Below are 22,281 nucleotides of genomic sequence, written 5' to 3'. Positions count from 1 at the left end.
CTTCTTTCGACAGAACGTACAAGGAGGTTTTCTGACGTTCCGCAAAAGTTTGCGCGAAATCCCGTACGTTTTCCCGCAATTATTCAGCGAGATTCTACGCATGTTTTTTTTTTCAGTGAGATTATGCAAAACTTTAGCTTTGAAGAGCTGACGAAAGACTTCACGAAATCCCTTAAATGTTTTTGCGAGATTCTGCGTTCATTTCCGATTCCGCCAAAAAAGACATTGACCTAAAAATTAAGCTAATGTTTGCCAAAATCCGGGAAAATTTTGAGTTCCCTACGATTATTTTTAGTGAGATCCACTCCATGTTTTGTGAGTTACATTTTGAGAGATCGTGTTCATGTTTAGCAAAGTCAAGCACGGGTTTTGTGAGATTTTCATATTTTGCGAGAACTTCTTACGACACACTGTACCATAAGAAGGTTCCGTGAAATCCTGGACATATTTTGCCAGATCCAGTACGCGTTTTCTTAGATTACGCATAAATTTGTCAAAATCCCGCACGGGTTTTTGTGAGATCCAACAAATACTTCACACGAGAACTTCTTTCGACAGAACGTACGAGGAGGTTTTCTGACGTCCTGCAAAAGTTTGTGCGAAATCACGTAAATTCCCGCAATTATTTAGCGAGATTCTACGTAAGTATATGTTTACGCTGGAGTTTGTCCGTCCGTTAGCGGCGTAACTCGAAAAGTCGCGGACGGATTTGGATGAAATTTTCGGTGAAATGTCCGCAACGGGACCGGGAACGCGTGATTAAATTTTGGGGCGTGATGCGTACACGCCGTCACTACTTTTAACGCTATTTTATCGCGTGTTGGTGAAGCTGCAGCTTTAATAATCCGTCATCTCGTCCACGTGTGAAAGAAGAAGAAAAGCAGGACGTTTGGAAACCATCTCTAAATTAACCTGAAGACCTGAACCTGATCTGGAGGTTCAGGACTCGCCCCCCCCCCCACACACACACACACACACACATGAAACCTGACCTTTAAATCGTCTCCACAGACACGGACGCAGCAGCAGCAGCAGCAGCTAATTGTTTCAAGCTGAAGACGGAAACAGCCGAGCGAGAGACGCAGGAAGAACATCTGACCTTTGACCTCAGGTGCTGACAGTTCATCAGACGTTTGAAGATCAGGCAGAAAAATAAAAAACGACGCACGTTAACATCGGGAAGCTAACGTCTTTTATTTGATAGTCTTTTTCTCGACAGGAAACTGAAGTTTGGTTTGTAAACCACTCACTCTCCCACACCAAAGCCCATAGAGGAAATCAGTGGTTTTAGCTCACAGGGACACAGGAGCTGCTGGTCGTCTGCTGCCTCGTGTGGTCACTTTGTGTCACTAAAATACATTTCAAAAGCCGAATTCACTAAAATCAGTCATTGTAAGTTAGTGATGGAGGCAGCAGTGGATCAACAACTCCTGTGAACTCCTGTGTGCTGTGATGTTAAAATCACTGGTTTACTCTATGGACTTTGGTGTGGGAGAGTGAGTGGTTTATAAACTTGAACGTGTTCTTAAAGATGTCGTAAACTTAATCTGAAGTTGATTTTATCACTTGAGTGTTTTATTCAGTGGCTAAAGTCAGGTTTTTTTCACTCAAAAACACTCGCACCAAAGTCACTCACTCTCCCACACCAAAGCCCATAGAGAAAATCAGTGATTTTAACATCACAGGGTCACAGGAGTTGTTGAATAACAGTAAGAACAGTAACTTAACTACCATAAGTTCAAATGTCTTATTTTGTAAAATTCGGCTTTAAAAATATTTAATTTAGACTGACTTCAGTGACACAAAGTGACCACACGAGGCAGCAGAGGACCAGCAGCTCCTGTGTCCCTGTGATGTTAAAATCACTGGTTTTCTCTATGGGCTTTGGTGTGGGAGAGTGAGCGGTTTACAAACTTCAGTTCAACAGTGAAATAATGAGTCATGAGCGGAGTCTGTTGTTGCGTGGCTGACCAGCAGAGGGCGCTCACAGAGCCCACAGTTGCGTCAGGAGTAGCTGAGTTCAGTGAATCCAGCGACCGGCAGCTGCAGAGGATTCTTCTTCGTCTGCAGCTTCAGTCCCGACACTTTCTCTGGTTTGACGAGGCGACCGCGGTGCACGAGGCCCAGGAAGTGGAAGCGCTCGCCCATGTGGGCGGGGCCAGTCAGCACGTCGTAGCTGGCGATCAGCTGCTTCCTGGTGGAGGCGTCGCCGCAGTTCCTCAGCAGAACCTGCAGAGGGAGCAAAGACCTTCGTCGCAAAACCCGGAAACCAAAACATCACGTTGTTTAAAAACAAACGCCGACCTGCAGCCGAGCGTCGACGCCCATGTTCTTCAGGAACGCCCTCTGAGTGACAGGCCCCAGACAGGCCACGCCCCCTCCTGCCATCCGCCGCAGGAAGCTGAAGTCCACGTCGGCGGTGAGGTCGGCCGAGCCGGGCGAGGTCAGGACGTCGTGGAGCTGGTGACCTTTGAAACCCTGAGGAAGAAGAACTCCCATGAGCCTCTCTGTTTCACATATTCACGCAAGTTAAAGTCCTGTAGCCTCAAAAAAAAAAAGTCGTAAAAACGCAACGAGGAATCGCGTCACAGCTGCGACTAGCATGGACCAAAACGCCGCCACCGCGTGGTGGAGAAATCTCACCGACCGCTACTTTCACCGTTATTCGCACTTTTGCTGTGCTAGCTTCACGTAAAATAATTCCTACACATAGTACCGTGTCGTTTTTAATCGTAGACGTGTTGCGACGTTGTTCTCAAAAATGACACGCAGAGCGATGTTAGCTACTGGTGTCGCTACGTTTCCGTTTCCGACTTCTCGACACGAACTTCGTAAACTCGACTTCCGACGATAAAGGAACGCCTCACTTGTCGTTGTTACATTTTTTATTTATTTATTCAATTTAATATGTAATAAAAGACGTTTACGTTCGTTTATCGTGAACGTGTATTGTTACGTATCAAAACAAGACACTTTTATTTTTGAAATTATACGAAATAATGCGACTAAAACAGTAATTACGGACTGTTTTGATGTCATTTTAAGCTAATTTTTGCTCCTGAGAGAATGAAACAAGTTTACATGTGAGGAGGGGGCGGAGCTTGTGGAGTTATTATTATATATTGATATATTACGACGATGTACGTATTCCAAAAGTTCCAAAATCGACTCGTTTTCCCGCCGGTATACAAACGTCGTCGTACTCTGAACGTGTCCGTCTTGGTTCCGTCGTGGCCGTAGTCTGCGATCAGCGCCGCGCCGCCGCCGCCTTCTACGATGCGCCGCGCTAGCTGCTGGACGATGACTCCGCCCTCTGCGCACACCTCCACGTGGTCCCGCCTCTCGTCTTCCTGAAACACACACACACGCGATCTTTTTTACGACATTTTTAACCCCTAAAAAATGCTGTTTTTGGTTTTTTGAAGATGACGTTTTTTTGCCGCGAGGAACAAATGTGTCGGTTTTTTGTGAGAGAGACAACAATTGTAACAATTCAAACATTTGAGCGACGTTCCATCCACAGACAAACGTAATCCTCGGACCTCGTTGGTCGTCAGATTGTCAGATTATCAGATTATCAGGGACGCTCGTGGCTTACGTGGACGAGCGTGGACGAGGCTAGCGTCGGCGTCGGCGCGATGACGAACCTCAGCTGCTCGGGTTTCTCCGGGTCGATGTCGACCATCACCTCCCTCCAGCCTCGCTCTGTCCTCTGTCACGACACAAACACGTCATTTTCTTACAAAACAACAAATAAACTTTACTTCTGGTCGTTTCACGTCATCAGAATCTTCAAAATGTCGTAAAAACTGACGTTGAATCGCAGTTAAATCCCGTCTTTGTTCCACGCTAACCCGTTTTCCTTGACTTTGTTTATTATTTGACTTTAGCGGCAAAAAAAAATCCGGAAATCTCTTCTTCCCTGTGAGACAGGAATTTTACTCATGTTACTTTAGCACCATCTAGTGGTAAAGACGTGTATAAACTACATGATTCACACAGATGTGAAGCAAACTCGTAAAACGACGTTAAAGTGATAAAAACAGACCTGAAACTTGTGGACGGGGAGAGCGTCGAAGAACTCGTGAGCGAGGAAGACGCTGAAGCCTGAAAGAGAGGAAAAAACTTTATAAAAACTAAATAAAATAAACAACAAAAAGAAGAAAATCAATCTTTATCTCACTGTTAAACTGAAGTTTGTAAACTACTCACTCTCCCACACCAAAGTCCATAGAGTAAACCAGTGATTTTAGCTCACAGGGACACAGGAGCTGCTGGTCCTCTGCTGCCTCGTGTGGTCACTTTGTGTCACTGAGTTAAGTCTAAATGAAATATTTCTAAAGCTGAATTCACTAAAATCAGTCATTGTAAGTTAGTGATGGAGGCCTTTGGTGTGGGAGAGTGAGTGACCTTGGTGTGGGAGAGTGAGTAACTTTGGTGTGGGAGTGTGAGTGACTTTGGTGTGGGAGAGTGAGTGACTTTGGTGTGGGAGAGTGAGTGACTTTGGTGTGTGAGAGTGAGTGACTTTGGTGTGTGAGAGTGAATGACTTTGGTGTGAGAGAGTGAGTGACTTTGGTGTGGCAGAGTGGGTGACTTTGGTGTGGGAGAGTGAGTGACTGGTGTGGGAGAGTGAGTGACTTTGGTGTGAGAGAGTGAGTGACTTTGGTGTGTGAGAGTGAGTGACTTTGGTGTGGCAGAGTGGGTGACTTTGGTGTGGGAGAGTGAGTGACTGGTGTGGGAGAGTGAGTGACTTTGGTGTGAGAGAGTGAGTGACTTTGGTGTGTGAGAGTGAGTGACTTTGGTGTGGCAGAGTGGGTGACTTTGGTGTGGCAGAGTGGGTGACTTTGGTGTGGGAGAGTGAGTGACTTTGGTGTGAGAGAGTGAGTGACTTTGGTGTGGGAGAGTGAGTGACTTTGGTGTGAGAGAGTGAGTGACTTTGGTGTGAGAGAGTGAGTGACTGGTGTGGGAGAGTGAGTGACTTTGGTGAGTGAGAGTGAGTGACTTTGGTGTGTGAGAGTGAGTGACTTTGGTGTGTGAGAGTGAATGACTTTGGTGTGTGAGAGTGAGTGACTTTGGTGTGTGAGAGTGAATGACTTTGGTGTGTGAGAGTGAGTGACTTTGGTGTGGCAGAGTGGGTGACTTTGGTGTGGGAGAGTGAGTGACTTTGGTGTGTGAGAGTGAGTGACTTTGGTGTGAGAGAGTGAGTGACTTTGGTGTGAGAGAGTGAGTGACTTTGGTGTGGGAGAGTGAGGGACTTTGGTGTGTGAGAGTGAGTGACTTTGGTGTGGGAGAGTGAGTGACTTTGGTGTGAGAGAGTGAGTAACTTTGGTGTAGGAGAGTGAGTGACTTTGGTGTGAGAGTGAGTGACTTTGGTGTGGGAGAGTGAGTGACTTTGGTGTGAGAGAGTGAGTGACTTTGGTGTGGGAGAGTGAGTGACTTTGGTGTGGTTTTGTTTCTACCTGCGGGGACGTCGTCTAAACGGCGATACCACGACACCGGGAGTCCGGCCGCCGTTTCCCCGCGGCGATAAACCGGCTCGTCCTCGTCGTCCGCCTCACGGCTGCTGTTCCCCGTCAGATTCTGAGCCTGAAGTCGACTCAGAGTCGGACTCACCTCGACCAGGTGGAGAGAGACGGAGGCGTCGCCTAAAACTGACCTGAGCTGACTGAACACCTGAGAGGAAGAGGAGGCCATATATGGGAATTTAAGATTTATTCACTGTTTGAGTGGTTTTTCAGCTTCTTAAATGTGAATATTTTCATGTTTCTGTCATTTTTCATCTTCTTAAATGTGAATATTTTCATGTTTCTGTCATTTTTCATCTTCTTAAATGTGAATATTTTCACGTTTCTGTCATTTTTCAGCTTCTTAAATGTGAATATTTTCACGTTTCTGTCATTTTTCAGCTTCTTAAATGTGAATATTTTCACGTTTCTGTCATTTTTCAGCTTCTTAAATGTGAATATTTTCACATTTCTGTCATTTTTCAGCTTCTTAAATGTGAATATTTTCACGTTTCTGTCATTTTTCAGCTTCTTAAATGTGAATATTTTCACGTTTCTGTCATTTTTCAGCTTCTTAAATGTGAATATTTTCACGTTTCTGTCATTTTTCAGCTTCTTAAATGTGAATATTTTCACGTTTCTGTCATTTTTCAGCTTCTTAAATGTGAATATTTTCACGTTTCTGTCATTTTTCAGCTGCTTAAATGTGAATATTTTCACGTTTCTGTCATTTTTCAGCTTCTTAAATGTGAATATTTTCACGTTTCTGTCATTTTTCAGCTTCTTAAATGTGAATATTTTCACGTTTCTGTCATATTTCAGCTTCTTAAATGTGAATATTTTCACGTTTCTGTCATTTTTCAGCTTCTTAAACGTGAATATTTTCACGTTTCTGTCATTTTTCAGCTTCTTAAACGTGAATATTTTCACGTTTCTGTCATTTTTCAGCTTCTTAAACGTGAATATTTTCACTTTTCTGTCATTTTTCAGCTTCTTAAACGTCAATAATACCCATTAATAAGGCGCACAGTGATGTCATAGTGATGTCACGTCTTACTCTGATGATGTCACAGACCAAAGATCCTCTCCCAGGTCCGAGCTCCACTAGCTGCAGATGTTCTGGTCGACCCGCTCCCATCCACTCACTGATGACCCAGACGCCCAGCAGCTGCACAGGAAGTTAACATTATTTCAGGTAAATACGTAGACACTTTGACTTATTTTTATTTTTCTCACTTCTCCAAAGATCTGACTGATCTCTGGTGACGTGATGAAGTCTCCGTCTGGACCGAGCATGTTGTTCTTCACATAATAACCCTGAAAGACACAGAGAGAGTATCTGAGTGTCTGAGCTGTGTTTATAGCTGTTTTTTTTTACTTTTTCTTCAGCGTGTGACGAGTAAACTCACCGTCACAGGGTTGGTCAGCACCTCCCTCATGTACTCGGCCACAGAAATCGGACCCGTGGCTTTTATTTTGAAGGTCAGGTGACGCAGAATCGACGGTCGAGGCTTTTCCGGGTCGTCTGGTGAAGAACTGCAGAAGAGTCTGAGCTGAGCTGGTCGCCATCGCACTGACACACACACACACACATCAAATAAAATATACTTATTTAGGATTATTTTCATTGTTGTTATTATAAAAAATGGAGCCAAGAAACCTGGAAATATTCCTATTTTAAAAAGCTGAAAAATCCCAGAACTTGTTGATTTTATCTCATTTTTAACAAATTAACAAAATGATGGATGCACTGTTTATTATAGATAGGAACATATTTATATTTTCAATAATAATAATAATTTAAAAAAAGATTTACAGGTGAATTTCACCCAAAAAGCACGCTATCCACTTTATATTTCAGAATAAAATCAACATTATAAATTATTTTTGTTTGATTTGAGTAAAAAATAAACCGAAAATGAATGAATATATAGATAAAGACTGATTTTATTTGAATATGTTGTTTTATGATGCAGCTTATGTCATTATTATTATTATTTAAATGAACCCCAGAGGAATTTTCAGATAGTAATTCATTAATAATCCATCAATATCACAGTGAAATTAATTTTAAAATCATATTTTCACCTGCTGCTGAAGAACTGCAGACTCTCCTGATCAGCTGTCGTGTTTTAACACTGAGAAAAATCATCATTCTGCTGATTAATCATCTGATTTTGACCTGTAAACAAACAACCTTTAGCCTCTCAGGCAGCATCGGCGGCTAACAGGTTAGCATTAGCCACGTTGGAAACACGTGCGCTCGCGTGACAAGACGCAGAAAACTCACGCACACAAAGACAAAAGTCTTTAGTTCACGCACGCGATATGAAACGTGCGTGGGTTTATTTGCGTTAGTCCGACGTTTAAAGTCACGAAAAGCGACAGAGTTCTTGAGTATGAGCTAAACGCTAATGCTAAGTCAAACCTAAGATTGCAATGACGCGAAAGATCTAACATCCGGTTATTTTTCCAGAATAAAATAACAAAAATTTACATTTAAATGCTTTATATGTTTAAATAACCCTCGAATACTTACATATGAATTACAAATAATTATTTAAAAAATATTCAATAAAAATTATGATCGAAAACGCCAACAATTCAGAAACAGGCTTTTGCTCATTTTATTTTGAAAAGATATTTCGTTTCCTGTATTTGTTTTTTTTCAGTCAACTTGACAAAAATGTTTCTTGTTGTCCCGGAAGTGCTGTCGCGTTCTTCTTCCGGTTCACGCTCCTCACGCTGCTGTAGCGAGCATGGCAGCGAAAATCAAGCTTCGCAGAAAAAACAAACCCGCGTTTAAAGCGAGTTTTAAGGCCGAAGAATTAGAGCCGGAGGCCGAGGATGGAGACGGAGACGGAGACGGAAAGGGGGGCGAAAAAGAAGCGGCAGCTGACGGAGGCGGAGGAAGAGCCGGGGAAGAGGACGACGAGTTCAGCCTGGAAGAAGTTTTACGGCTGGGAGGAACTCAGGTGAGAGGAGAACTGACACCGTCCAGAACATCAGAGAGATTTAGCTAATTTCACATAAACTGACGTTATTCAGAACATCAGATAGTTTTTAGCTAATTTAGCATAAACTGACATAATTCAGAACCTCAGGGTTCTTAGCTAATTTAGCACAAGTTGACATAATTCAGAACCTCATAGAGAGTTGAGCTAATTTAGCATAAGTTGACATAATTCAGAACCTCATAGAGTTTTTAGCTAATTTAGCATAAACTGACAAAATTCAGAACCTCATAGAGTTTTTAGCTAATTTAGCATAAGTTGATACAATTCAGAACCTCAGAGTTTTAAGCTAATTTAGCAAAAACTGACAAAATTCAGAACCTCATAGAGTTTTGAGCTAATTTAGCATAAACTGACATAATTCAGAACCTCATAGAGTTTTAGCTAATTTAGCATAAGTTGACATAATTCAGAACCTCATAGAGTTTTGAGCTAATTCAGCATAAACTGACATAATTCAGAACCTCATAGAGTTTTAGCTAATTTAGCATAAGTTGACACAATTCAGAACCTCATAGAGTTTTTAGCTAATTTAGCATACGCTGACAATTCAGAACCTCAGTTTTTAGCTAATTTAGCATAAGTTGATACCGTTCAGAACTTCCTAGAGTGTTTAGCTAATTTAGCATAAACTGACACAATTCAGAACCTCATAGTTTTGAGCTAATTTAGCATATGTTGACACAATTCAGAACCTCATAGAGTCTTTAGCTAATTTAGCATAAACTCACATAATTCAGAATCTCATAAAGGTCTTTAGCTAATTTAGCATAAACTCACATAATTCAGAACATAGAGTTTTGAGCTAATTTAGCATAAGCTGACAATTCAGAACCTCCGTTTTTAGCCAATTTAGCATAAGTTGATACCGTTCAGAACCTCAGGGTTTGTAGCTAATTTAGCACAAATTGACACCTGAACCGCATAGAGTTTTAGCTAATTTAGCACAAGTTCACATAATTCACAACCTCACAGTTTTTAGCTAATTTAGCATAAGTTGACACAATTCAGAACCTGATATACTTTATTCTAATGTTTGATTTTGAAATGTTGTTGCTTTTGTTTGTGTTGTTTTCGTCTTTGTCACACATTTCACGTCATTTATAAAGTTTATTTATTATATATCGTGTCACGAACTCCTCCCTCAAACCTATTTTTCTGTGTTTTCAGTCCGATTATATTCTTCTCGCCGCCATCGACGACTCCAAAGAGCTGGTGAATGGAGGTAAGAAAGATGCCATCGATGACCTGGAGGACGGCGAGCTGGCCAAGTTCATCAACAAACTGGGCTTTGGGGCGTTTGCGGGTCAGAACGTCATCGCAGACGAGTCGGAGGGCGACGACGCCGGGGGCTCTGCCGAGAAGGAAAGCAAAAAAGCAAAAACCAAGAAGGCTTCGGCGGAAGAACAAACATCCAGCGCTCAGAAGAAAGTGATCGGCGAGCTGCAGGAAGTGATCAAACAGAAGGCCAAGAAGACCAAGAAGACCAAGCAGAACCTGAACGTGTTTGAGTTTCTGCAGAGACAGAACCTGCTCATCAAACCTGGAGGGAAGTGGTTCGACCTGGAGTACACCAGCGAGGGATCGTCCACGCCGCAGGATCCACAGCTCGTCACCAAGTACAAGACGCTGGCGCAGCAGCTGTTTGAGGCCGAGGTGGCGCTCTACAAGAGCAAGAAGGTCCTGCAGAAAGGAGCCAACTCCCACTGGATGAAGACGGTGGTGTCGTCCGGCGTGCTCGCCGACAGGATGGCGGCCATGACGGTCCTCATCCAGGACGCGCCGGTGCACACGGTGGAGCACGTGAGCAACCTGGTGTCCATGGTGAAGAAGAAGGGCAGCAGGAGGATGGGTCTGATGGCTCTGGACACGCTGCGAGAGCTGCTGCTCTCCGACCTGCTGCCGGAGAACAGGAAGCTCCGCCCCTTCGCCCAGCACCCGTTTGACCAGCTGGAGGAGAAGGCGAGCGGCAACCGCGACTCCCGCGACCGCCGCCTCGTCCTCTGGTACTTCGAGCACCAGCTGAAGCACCAGGTGGCCGAGTTCGTGGCGGCGCTGGACACGGTGGCGCACGACACGGTGGCGGCCACCAAGGCCAAGGCGCTGACCACCGCCCACGAGCTCCTGTGCGGCCGCCCCGAGCAGGAGAAGGCGCTGCTCAACCAGGTGGTCAACAAGCTGGGAGACCCCGAGTACAAGACGGCGGCCAAAGCCACGTACCTGCTGGAGACGCTGCTGCACCGACACCCCAACATGAAGGTGGTGGTGTGCTGCGAGGTGGAGCGCCTCATGTTCCGGCCCAACATCGCCTCCAAGGCGCAGTACTACGCCGTGTGCTTCCTCAGCCAGGTGCTGCTGAGCCACGACGAGGCCGAGCTCGCCGCCAAGCTCATCGCCATCTACTTCTCCTTCTTCCGCGCCTGCGTCAAGAACAAGGACATCGAGTCCAAGATGCTGAGCGCGCTGCTGACGGGCGTGAACCGGGCGTATCCGTACGCCGGCGCCGGCGACGAGAAGGTGAAGGAGCAGCTGGACACGCTCTTCAAGGTGGTCCACCTGGTCAAGTTCAACACGGCCGTGCAGGCGCTCATGCTGCTCTTCCAGGTCATGGACTCGCAGCAGACCGTGTCTGACCGCTACTACGTCGCCCTCTACAGGTACAACTGAAATGTGGGAATATTACGTCAGACGATGATGTCAAAAACTTTGAATATCTGTCTCTTAATTTGGATTATAACATGCATAACTAAATATGAGGTACTTACACATAGGGCAAACTAAACTTATTATTAATAATATTGTGTGATAAAGAGAAAATGCTGTATTAAAGCCTCCCACCACTAGTTGGCAGCATGTATTCAGCCATACTAAGATTGTAAACCACTCACTCTCCCACACCAAACCCCATAGAGAAAATCAGTGATTTTAGCTCACAGGGACACAGGAGCTGCTGGTCCTCTGCTGCCTCGTGTGGTCACTTTGTGTCACTGAAATAAGTCTAAATTAAGATTTTCAAAAGCCGAATTGACAAAATAAGAAGTTTGAAGTTAGTGATGGAGGCAGCAGTGGATCAACAACTCCCGTGAACTCCTGTGCGCCGTGATGTTAAAATCACTGGTTTTCTCTATGGACTTTGGTGTGGGAGAGTGAGTGGTTTTTACAAACTTCAGTTTCCTGTTGTTAAAGTCTGCCTAACAGTGAAATAAAGACGTGAACATGTTCTTAAAACGCGTTCTTTCTTTATCTCCTTCTGCAGGAAGTTGTTGGACCCCGGTCTGTCGTCGTCCTCCAGACAGAGCATGTTCCTCAACCTCCTCTACAAGTCTCTGAAGGCCGACATCGTGCTGCGGCGGATCAAAGCCTTCGTCAAGCGCCTCCTGCAGGTCAGCGCCGAGCAGAACGCCAGCTTCGCCTGCGGCGCCCTCTTCCTGGTGTCAGAGGTCATGAAGGCCAAGCCGGGCCTGAAGATCCTGCTGCAGGAGACTGAGGTGAGAGAGAGAACCTCGCTTTTTAAGTCTTCACATATAAACCAGTGCAGTGCTCAAATGAAGTATGTAGAAACAGCTCACTGTCAAAGTGCATCAGGGCAAATGGATGATTTCCTGGATTTCAAAAATTAATTAAAATTATTCCTTAAGAGATTTGCAAATATTTTAAACAGATCCTTGTTCAGGGTGATGCCGACTATTATGATGGTAAATTTCAAGTCATTCCGAGATACTTTTTGTTTTTTTGAAGAAAGTCAGCTCACTGTCAAAGTGCATCAGGGCAAATGGATGATTTCCTGAATTTAAAAAATTCATAAAAATTGTTGCTTAAGAGATTTGCAAATATTTTCAACAGATCCTTGTTCAGGGCGATGCTGACTATTATGATGGTAAATTTCAAGTCATTCTGAGATACTTTTTGTTTTTTTGAAGAAAGTCAGCTTTCTGTCAAAGTGCATCAGGGCAAATGGATCATTTCCTGAATTAAAAAAATTCATTAAAATTATTCCGTAGGAGATTTGCAAATATTTTCAACAGATCCTTGTTCAGGGCGATGCTGACTATTATGATGGTAAATTTCAAGTCATTCCGAGATACTTTTTTTTTTTTTAGAAGAAACTCAGCTCACTGTCAAAGTGCATCAGGGCAAATGGATCATTTCCTCAATTTCAAAAATTCCTCAAAATTATTCTTTAAGAGATTTCCAAATATTTTCAACAGATCCTTGTTCAGGACGAAGCCGACTATTATGATGGTACATTTCAAGTCAGTCTGAGATACTTTTTGTTTTTGAGAAGAAAGTCAGCTCACTGTCAAAGTGCATCAGGGCAAATGGATCATTTCCTCAATTTCAAAAATTCCTCAAAATTATTCTTTAAGAGATTTCCAAATATTTTCAACAGATCCTTGTTCAGGGTGATGCCGACTATTATGATGGTAAGTTTCAAGTCATTCCGAGATACTTTTTGTTTTCGAGAAGAAAGTCAGCTCACTGTCAAAGTGCATCAGGGCAAATGTGGAAAATCTATTAATTTGAATTAATTTGAAAAAGAACCAAAAAAATCAATGCTTATTTAAATCTTTTAGTTCAGTATGTTATTTTTTTAAATGTTTTGTTTGAATTGTTGCCGTCAACCAAATGTTAACTAAAGGATTTGAAGTCGTCGTGGTTACAGTTTGTTTTGTAACGTTGTTGTTGTTGTCAGGAGGGAGAGGAGGAGGAGTTTAAAGATCTGGCCGAGGAAGATGAAGATGAAGAGGAGAAGTTTGTGGACGCAGATAAAGTCCAGGACGGAGGAAACGCAGAGTCAGCACCTGCTAAACCTGCTGCGTCATGGGTTCATCACCAGAACCTGGAAGGTGTGTGTGTGTGTGTGTGTCAACATTTTCCGTCCTCCATGTTGTTGCCGTGGCGATTTATCATTCCCATCTTTTCAAACCCTCACTTCCTGTTTAGCGTCGGGAGGGAAAGCGGCGCAGACGTACGACCCGCTGCACAGAAACCCGATGTTCTGCGGCGCCGACTACACGACGCTGTGGGAGCTACAGCGGGTACGACGCTAACGTGCTAAGTTCATCGTGTTTCTGTCATTTTTAACGCAATTTTTTGCATATTGTTTTTTTGTGTATTTCACACATTAATAAACAACAAAAAATAAGAATTTTTTTGGACACGTAGATAAATGACAAAATTTTACGATGTTTTTGACACATCGCTATGACGTGTTTGATATATTACGATATTTATTATGGCAATATTTTTAACGCATCGTTATATTGCGATATTTTTTTGAAATGTCTTTGCATCGTGACATTTTTGCGAAGATTCTTACAACTATTTTTATTTATTTTTGACGTCTAAATCTGCTACGATGTTTGTACGAGTTTTTCTTGTAATTTTACCAGATCAAGACTATTATTTTTATGTTCATGACTTAAAACGTTTTATTCACTTTTCTACGACAAAATTGATGTTTTATGATTTTCCGACTTTTATTTGAAGCGTTTTTACGACATTTTCTTGTTGTTTTTTGTCGCTTCTGTTAAATATTTTCTTGATTTCTTTTCCCAGCTCTCGCTGCACTTTCATCCGTCTGTGTCGCTGTTTGCAAAAACAATCCTGCAGGTAAACATGAAATAATTGTGCTTTTTATTATAATATATGATGTTGTTGTTGTTGTTGATGTTGTTGTGTTTTCTTCCTCAGGGCGGATTCATCCTGTACTCTGGCGATCCGCTGCAGGATTTCACTCTCACTCGCTTCCTGGATCGATTCGTCTTCAGAAACCCGAAACAGCTGAAAGGACAACGTGAGCAAAAATCTTTTTTTTAACTGATTATTCACAGCTGATTTTGATCATTTTATCAAAAAAATGGTGTTTCTTCCACATCTTTGGTTGTAAAAGGCACAGTTTTTATAATATTTCATGTTTTTATCAAAACTGCTCAGTGACATTTTATTTGACGCATTGATAAACATTTTACGATGTTTTTGACACGTTAAATTACAAAATTTTACAATGTTTTTGACACGTTAAATGACAAAATTTTACTATGTTTTTGACAAATTACAAAATTTTACGATATTTTGTTAAATTACAAAATTTTATGATGTTTTTATATATTTGCCACATTGTTAAATGACAAAATTTTACGGTGTTTTTGGCACGTTAATGACAAAATTTTACGATGTTTTTGTTAAATGACAAAATTTTACGATGTTTTTATATATTAGCCACATTGTTAAACGACAACATTTTACGATGTTTTTGACAAATGACCAAATTTTACGATGTTTTTGACACGTTAAATGACACAATTTTACGATGTTTTTGACAAATTACAACATTTTACGATTTTTTGTTAAATCACAAAATTTTATGATGTTTTTATATATTTGCCACATTGTTAAACGATAACATTTTACCATGTTTTTATATATTTGCCACATTGTTAAACGACAACGTTTTACGATGATTTGACAAATGACAAAATTTTACGATGTTTTTGTTAAATGACAAAATTTTACGATGTTTTTATGTATTTGCCACATTGATAAACGACAACATTTTACGATGTTTTTGACCAATGACAACATTTTACGATGTTTTTATATATTTGCCACATTGATAAACAACATTTTACGATGTTTTTTACAAATGACAAAATTTTACGATGTTTTTGTTAAATGACAATGTTTTCCGATGTTTTTGTTAAATGACAAAATTTTATGATGTTTTTGACACATTGATAAATGAGCGAATTTTACGATGACACTGGTAAATGTTTCAAATGCACAGATTGTTCTAATATTTCCGGTTCTTATAATAAACGTATACATTTGTGCTTTGATCAGAAAACACCGACTCTGCCGCGCTGAGGCCCAAACACAAGTCAGGGTTCAACTCTGTACCCGGTGAGTATTTAGTTCATGAGTTGTGTTTGTGTTGTTGTTGTTGTTTTTTGTTGTTGTGGTTTTGACTGTTTGTGTCTCTGTGTCAGTGAACTGTGTCGAGTTTCTGTCCAAAGAAGAAAGTCAGATTCCTGTGGATGAGATTTTCTTCCATCGGTGAGTCACTGACTTTTTATTCATCAGATAAATAAACTCATCGATTGTTCATCACTCGCTACATATAACTATTAACGTTTTTTTGAAATAATTTAAAAACATTCGGTGATTTCTTTATTCTGAACGCTGCCGTCGTCTCCTCAGCTTCTTTAAGAAACGTCAGCAGGAGAAACAAATCCGACGGCCGCGCAAAGACGGAGACGACGAGAGCGTGGACGACGTGGACGACGACGAGTTTGAGAAAATCCTGGGTGAGTCGACGCAGACGCTTCCCAGAGATTCTCTAAAGAGTCGTCAAATCTAACATGTGTTGTGTGTCTTTTGTTTGTCGATCAGATTCATGTGAAGGAGACTCGTATTTCACCGACCTGGGCGGCGACAACCTGGACTTCGCAGGGTGAGTTTTCAGCTTTTGTTCGCAATTTTTTTTTTGTTTGGTGACGCAACAGAAAACTTTTTTCTACGTGTTTTTGAAATCTCGTTAAGTGCATTGTCTTTTTTTTTGGGAAACGTACGACTCGAATATTTGGACGTCTAGCTATTTGACATCAAAAAGTTGACTAAACTACGACGTCTTCAAAAATATCTTGCAGTAATTTGTGTTTTTTTTTCAATGTTTTTGAAATTTGTATGATTAAAAAATGTTTACGATACAGTGAAATATCGCAATATTTTGCATGGCAATATAACGCTTTTTTTCGTAAATCGTTTTTTTTCACGGATGTTACAAATGAACAATTATGATATTATCAATTGCTGTTTCAGTCCACTAGATGGTGCCAAAGTGCTCACATTTTTTGAAGTGCCGACATCATCTTACGATGACGTTCATTTTTTCACAACTTACGCTTTTTGAAATTACACTATACTATGATGTCTTTACGACTTTTACAGAATTTGGGTGTGGTTTTTTTTTTACGATGTTTTTGAAGTCTTGACGATATGATTGAACTTTTTTTTTTAAATATATATATTGCATGTTACAGATTCAATTTAAGAAAGACTTTATTGATCCTACTCTGGGGAAATTCACAACTAAATTTCAAAAAAGTCTTTAAAAGTTTTGTATTATTGTAAAATATTTTTTTTAGACATCTTACAACAATCTAAACGTTTTTTAGAAACATTTATCTACGTACTGTGATGATTTACGATGTTTGGCCTCTCGCTAACGTCATTTTATAGTCTTCTAAAAACAACCGTAACAAACGCCAGAAAAACGTTATTTTTTAAACTGTACACTGTGTAAACTAACTGTAAAGTTTATGCATAGTTCTCAGTTAATTTATGTATAGTTTACAGTTGGTTTACACATAGTTTACTCTCTAAACTCTGTGTACACTGCGTAAACCCACTGTAAACTATCTGTTAAGTTTACAGTGAGTTTACGCATTGTTTACAGTGAGTTTACGCATTGTTTACAGTGAGTTTACGCATAGTTTACAGTGAGTTTACAGTGTACACTCTGTGTACACTGTAAATTATGTGTAAAGTTTACACATAGTTTACAGTTAGCCTAACCTTAACCTACATGAAAAAATTGTAAAAAGATGATCAAGGCTCAGTGGAAAAGCGCCATAAATTAGTCAATCAATTGTTTTTTAAAATGGATTCCTGACTTATTTTCCCTTGTGGTTTCTCAGGAACGTGTCGAGTAAAAAAGGAAAAAAGAAAGACGCAGAGGACTCGGACAACTCGGACGCCGACGACTCGGACGTGGACGACGACGACCTGGACGACGAGGAGGTGTCTCTGGGCAGCATGGACGAGGAGGACTTTGGAGACGAGCTGGAGGACGAGGGCGGAGCTTTCATGGACCTGGACGGAGGCGGAGACGACGGCGACGATGATGATGAAGGTAGTAAATAAATGTACACACAGATGTTTTCTGTTTCATGACTCGGCTTCAAACTCTTTATCGTTTCTTTGCTCTTTTTCAGCTCCAGAGTTTGACGATGACGATGCTGCGTTTGATGGTGAGAAAGAGTTCGTTCTCCAAACACGAATAACTTGCGTTTTTATGTTTAATCTGCAACAAAATAAACAACTTCAGGGAAATCAAATAAACCTTCAGTACAAACACGACGTGAGCTGATGTAAAAGATGAAGTATTTTTGTGAATGAAACGACGAGAAACTCCAGACATCACTCTTCAAACCAGGAAGAGGAAATCGTCCGAGGAGCTCGACTTCTCTGGTCAGCGACGAGATTAGATAATCTGCTGTAATTTAAAGCGTCATTAACGCACCGTTTGTTTGATTTTAATCTGTTAAACCAACTGTAAACAATGCGTAAACTCACTGTAAAGTTTACAGTGAATATATTTTTGCGTAGCTTACAGTGAGTTTATGCATAGTTTACAGTCAGTTTACGCAAAGTTTACAGTCAGTTTACGCATAGTTTTTGCATAGTTTACAGTGAGTTTATGCATAGTTTACAGTGAGTTTACGCTTAGTTTACAGTGAGTTTACGCTTAGTTTACAGTGAGTTTACGCATAGTTTACAGTGAGTTTATGCTTAGTTTACAGTGAGTTTACGCTTAGTTTTTGCTTAGTTTATGCTTAGTTTACGCTTAGTTTACAGTGAGTTTACGCTTAGTTTTTGCATAGTTTACACTGAGTTTACACATAGTTTACAGTGAGTTTATGCTTAGTTTTTGCATAGTTTACGCTTAGTTTACAGTGAGTTTATGCTTAGTTTTTACATAGTTTACAGTGAGTTTACGCATACTTTACAGTGAATTGATGCATAGTTTACAGTGAGTTTACAGTAAGTTTACGCATAGTTTACAGTGAGTTGACGCTTAGTTTTTGCATAGTTTACAGTGAGTTAACGATTAGTTTACAGTGAGTTTACGCTTAGTTTACAGTGAGTTTACAGTAAGTTTACGCATAGTTTACAGTGAGTTTACACTTTGTTTACAGTGAGTTTAGGCTTAGTTTTTGCATAGTTTACAGTGAGTTTACGCATAGTCTACGGTGAGTTTACGCATAGTTTACAGTGAGTTTACGCTTAGTTTTTTCCATTGTTTACAGTGAGTTTACACATAGTTTACAGTGAGTTTTCACATGGTTTACAAAGTCAAAACAAAAGTATAAACTAAATCGACATCTTTCACTGTAGTCGGTCCAGTTGAGATTTGTTAACCTCAGTGAAAAAATTGTGTTTCCAGATTCAGACGATGAGACAGAAACTCCAGACATCACTCCTCAAACCAGGAAGGGGAAGAGGAAATCCTCAGAGGAGCTCGACTTCTCTGGTCAGCGACGAGATGAGATAATCTGCTGTAAATTAACTCAAAATCATCCCGTTTGTTTGATTTGAATCTGTCTGTTTCTTTGTCACAGGATCTAAATCAGGGAAGAAGAAGAAAGGAAAGAAAGATGGAGCCATGTTTACTTCAGCTGAAGAGGTGAGATGACAATCTCCTAATCTGATGAAAGTGTCAGCTCTTTAATCTGTTAAAAAAACACAAATACAACACGTTTGTTTGTTTGTTTGTTTGTTTGTTTGTGTTCAGTTTGGTTCTCTGCTGGACGAAAACGCCGGCTCCAAGTTCGACAACGTTGGTATGAACGCCATGGCAACCAAAGACCGAGCAGGTGAGACCAAATATGACGTACACAACGATCCTTTTTAAAACTTAAATCCATGTCCAACCTATAGAGTGGAGTTTGCTGGACACCAGAGGAGTTTAATAACTTTACTAATATTTAATATTCAGTAAAAAATGTGTTTGCAAATATGTGAAATCCTGTTTTCCACACAAATATCCACATAAAAGCGTAGTTTAACGACACTATGATATTGTTGGTATCGCTATAATATTTCTGAAATCTGATTTGTAATGTTTAGATCAATTTAAGTCATTTTAATAGTACTGTGTGTAAACCGTCTGTAAACTTTACAGATAATTTACACATCGTTTTAAACTATCTGTAAACTTTACAGATAGTTGACCCACAGTGTACACATAGTTTAGAGTGTAAACTATGTGTAAACGTTGCATATCGTTAACTGTTAGTTTGCAGTTAGTTTACACTCTAAACTATGTGTACACTGTGTAAACTAACTGTAAAGTTTACGCATAGTGTACAGTTATTTTACACTCTAAACTATTTGTACACTGTTTAAACTAACTGTAAAGTTTACGCATAGTTTACAGTTAGTTTACACTCTAAACTATTTGTACACTGTGTAAACTAACTGTAAAGTTTATGCATAGTTTACAGTGAGTTGACGCATGGTTTACACTGTAAACCATGTGTACACTGTGTAAATTATGTGTCAACATTATACATGGTTTACAGGTAGTTTACATATGTTTACAGTGAGTTTACACATGGTTGACAGTGAGTTTACCCATAAAATCAAAACAAAACAAAAGTAGAAACTGAATCGACACCTTTCACTTTAGTCGGTCCAGTTGAAATCTTTTAATCCAAGTGAAAAACATCAATCAATGCTAAGTGGAAAACACAAACACGTCGTACACGTTGCACTTTTTTAAATCGTAGACGTGTTTCTACGCCGTTTGTGACGCCATTCCCAAGTTCCAACTTCTGTTGCGTAAATAGAACGCATGTCCAGTTCGGACGAAAGTTCCACTCTCTGATTCTGTGAGGAAGAACCTCGACGGTGTTTTTTAAAAAACTCGTAGAAACTTGTACGACGCGTACGACGTTCCTCTCTCTGTGTGGTTGAAACCTCAGGTGTGAAGCAGCTGAAGTGGGAGTCTCAGCGCGACGACTGGATCCAGGGCCGCGACGTCAAGACGCTGCGCAAGAAGAAGGCGGCGTTCAACAAGAAGAGGCCGACGTTCGCCCGAGCCAAGGCGGGAGGAGGCAAGACGTTCGGGAACAACAACAAGAAGAGGAGGAAGTAGATCTTCATCATCATCATCATGAGCGTGAACTTTTATTTTTTACAAACAGACGTCTTCAGTCGCGTTTGCTCGACCACACCTCCACGTCTCGCTCTCTGACGCCGTGAATCCCCGCCCACTCGTTGGACTGGTAGTAAACTGGGAGGAGACAGGAGAGGTCAGCTGACCACGGTGTTGTTGTTGTTGTTGTTGTTTTTACACATTTACACTTTAATTGGACTTCTGTTGTAAATCTATAATAATCTGTTATATAAAGAGAATCAAAATGTTTCCTGATGACGACTTTACACTCGACTAAATCAGCTTTTTCAGGAGATAAATAAGTCAATAAACAAGAGTCAACTTTGATTTTTTTTAACACGTCTTTTCTTACCTTCAAGAATCGAAGGGAACTTTGTGTTCATGGTGTTTCTGAGCTCTGCAGGAAAACAAAGTGTGTTTTGTTTATCGATTTGTCGCTTTAGGACACGGTGAGTTTCAAAGTGAAAACATCCATCGACGTAAAGACGACAAACCTCGACTGTTGTTCATCTTGTGAAAGAGAACGTACGCTCCGAAGACGCCCAGCAGCTCCAGCGCCATCACGCCCTTCATCAGTGTCTTAGCCGGAGGCATCTGAACACACGCAGGTCAAAGGTCAAGTAAACACTTTATTTAAAGGTCCAGGGTTTCACAAAGATGATTGGTAAAACTATAATGTAAAACAAAAAAATGCACCGACTTCAAGTTTATATGAATAAAAACCTTTTTTTTACATTTTACTACTATTAGTATTTTAAAACGTCAAGTGATCTGTAAAATCTGTAATATTCACTTAAATTACATCATTTAAATCATACTTTTCACAGCAAAAATTGACAATTAATCGTCCAATTTATATCATATCATAGTCAATAATCTTACCTTAAACCAAAAGGTTAAATTAGCCACTAAGGGATTAAAAAACGACGCGCAAATGTTCGATAACGCTCCACTGTCCTTGAGTGAGAACGAGGGCTAACGGAACAGAAGCTAACAGCTAAAAGTACTGCGGCTCAAACGGCGGCTAACGTGTGCTAACTGTTAGAAACCAGCTGCGGGTCATAGAGTGGCTAACGAGCGCTAACGGCTAGAAAAGTATCACCGGTCAACCAACAGCTAAGCTAACGGACGCTACCGGCTAAAAGGTAACGCGGGCCAAACAGTGGCTAATCGAACCTAGCGGCTAACATGTGCTAACGGTTAGAAATCAATTGCGGGTCATACAGCAGCTAATCGAAGCTAACGGCTAACGGGCGCTAACAGCTAGAAACGAATCACCGGTCAAGCAACAGCTAACAGGCGCTACCGGCTAAAACGTAGTGCGGGTAAAACAGCGGCTAACATATGCTAAAGGCTAGAAATCAATGCGGGTCAAACTGAAGCTAACACGAGTCACCGGCTAACCGATGCTAGCTTTGGAAGTAGAGCGGGGTCAAGTGGCAGCGAACGGAGGAGAAGGACCGACGGACCCTGAGGACTGAGCGGGAGCTAACGGAAGCTACGAGCTAACCGGAGCTAAAGTGAACTGAAGGTAAATGCTAACCTCAGCACAGAAGCTTACCGGCTAACTGTAGCTGCTAACACCGGGATGTTAATTTCTCGATTGAAAATTGATTTTTAATCAGACGCCATTTTGTGTTTTAAACGACCGTGAGGAAAATACGAACACCGTTTATTCACCTGCTTTGACCGAGACTCGTTAAATTTTACTTTATTTTGTTTAACAAATAAAACATAAACGTTGTTGTTGTTTTTTGCTGTAGTGGCAGGAGTTCACCAGCAGATGTCAGTGTGTTACCAC

General features: G+C 41.0%; 3 protein-coding genes across 3 annotated transcripts; 1 reads left to right on the top strand and 2 right to left on the bottom strand.

Annotated features, from left to right (window-relative positions):
- Positions 1–1,497: 1,497 nt before the first annotated feature.
- ndufaf7 (NADH:ubiquinone oxidoreductase complex assembly factor 7) lies at positions 1,498–7,833 on the bottom strand. Its single transcript, XM_083899212.1, has 10 exons — positions 7,593–7,833; positions 6,914–7,077; positions 6,741–6,821; positions 6,562–6,672; positions 5,460–5,673; positions 4,049–4,107; positions 3,599–3,712; positions 3,204–3,350; positions 2,305–2,478; positions 1,498–2,229 (listed from the first exon to the last, which is right to left on the bottom strand). The coding sequence occupies exons 1-10, from the start codon at positions 7,657–7,659 to the stop codon at positions 2,005–2,007; spliced, it is 1,356 nt and encodes a 451-aa protein (XP_083755338.1). The 5' UTR covers positions 7,660–7,833; the 3' UTR covers positions 1,498–2,004.
- A 430-nt stretch (positions 7,834–8,263) lies between these two features.
- cebpz (CCAAT enhancer binding protein zeta) lies at positions 8,264–20,459 on the top strand (the record flags this gene model as incomplete). The annotated part of the gene is made up of 17 exons (XM_083898678.1): positions 8,264–8,479; positions 9,689–11,175; positions 11,775–12,006; positions 13,212–13,365; positions 13,463–13,557; positions 14,078–14,131; positions 14,213–14,315; positions 15,362–15,421; positions 15,508–15,574; positions 15,719–15,825; positions 15,911–15,971; positions 17,218–17,432; positions 17,515–17,550; positions 18,747–18,833; positions 18,922–18,986; positions 19,095–19,176; positions 20,287–20,459. The coding sequence occupies 17 exons, from the start codon at positions 8,264–8,266 to the stop codon at positions 20,457–20,459; spliced, it is 3,294 nt and encodes a 1,097-aa protein (XP_083754804.1).
- Positions 20,460–20,476: 17 nt separating this feature from the next.
- LOC310934550 (protein CEBPZOS-like) lies at positions 20,477–21,866 on the bottom strand. Its single transcript, XM_083898296.1, has 4 exons — positions 21,363–21,866; positions 20,975–21,074; positions 20,833–20,877; positions 20,477–20,597 (listed from the first exon to the last, which is right to left on the bottom strand). The coding sequence occupies exons 2-4, from the start codon at positions 21,072–21,074 to the stop codon at positions 20,515–20,517; spliced, it is 228 nt and encodes a 75-aa protein (XP_083754422.1). The 5' UTR covers positions 21,363–21,866; the 3' UTR covers positions 20,477–20,514.
- Positions 21,867–22,281: the final 415 nt, after the last annotated feature.

Source organism: Microchirus variegatus (genome assembly GCF_963457635.1).
Source record: "Microchirus variegatus genome assembly, chromosome: 12".
NCBI classification, from domain to species: Eukaryota; Metazoa; Chordata; class Actinopteri; order Pleuronectiformes; family Soleidae; genus Microchirus; species Microchirus variegatus.
Note: the sequence above shows the minus strand (reverse complement) of the source record. Positions and strands in the feature narration are given on the sequence as shown.

Coding starts and splice junctions, on each gene's coding strand:
- ndufaf7 (XM_083899212.1), bottom strand. CDS start 7,659: ATGATGATTTTTCTCAGTGTTAAAACACGACAGCTGATCAGGAGAGTC. Junction 7,078..7,592: donor CTGCAGTTCTTCAGCAGCAG/GTGAAAATATGA, acceptor TGTGTGTGTCAG/TGCGATGGCGACCAGCTCAG. Junction 3,713..4,048: donor TCCCCGTCCACAAGTTTCAG/GTCTGTTTTTAT, acceptor GTGTCGTGACAG/AGGACAGAGCGAGGCTGGAG.
- LOC310934550 (XM_083898296.1), bottom strand. CDS start 21,074: ATGCCTCCGGCTAAGACACTGATGAAGGGCGTGATGGCGCTGGAGCTG. Junction 20,878..20,974: donor CAAGATGAACAACAGTCGAG/GTTTGTCGTCTT, acceptor GTTTTCCTGCAG/AGCTCAGAAACACCATGAAC. Junction 20,598..20,832: donor GTTCCCTTCGATTCTTGAAG/GTAAGAAAAGAC, acceptor GTCTCCTCCCAG/TTTACTACCAGTCCAACGAG.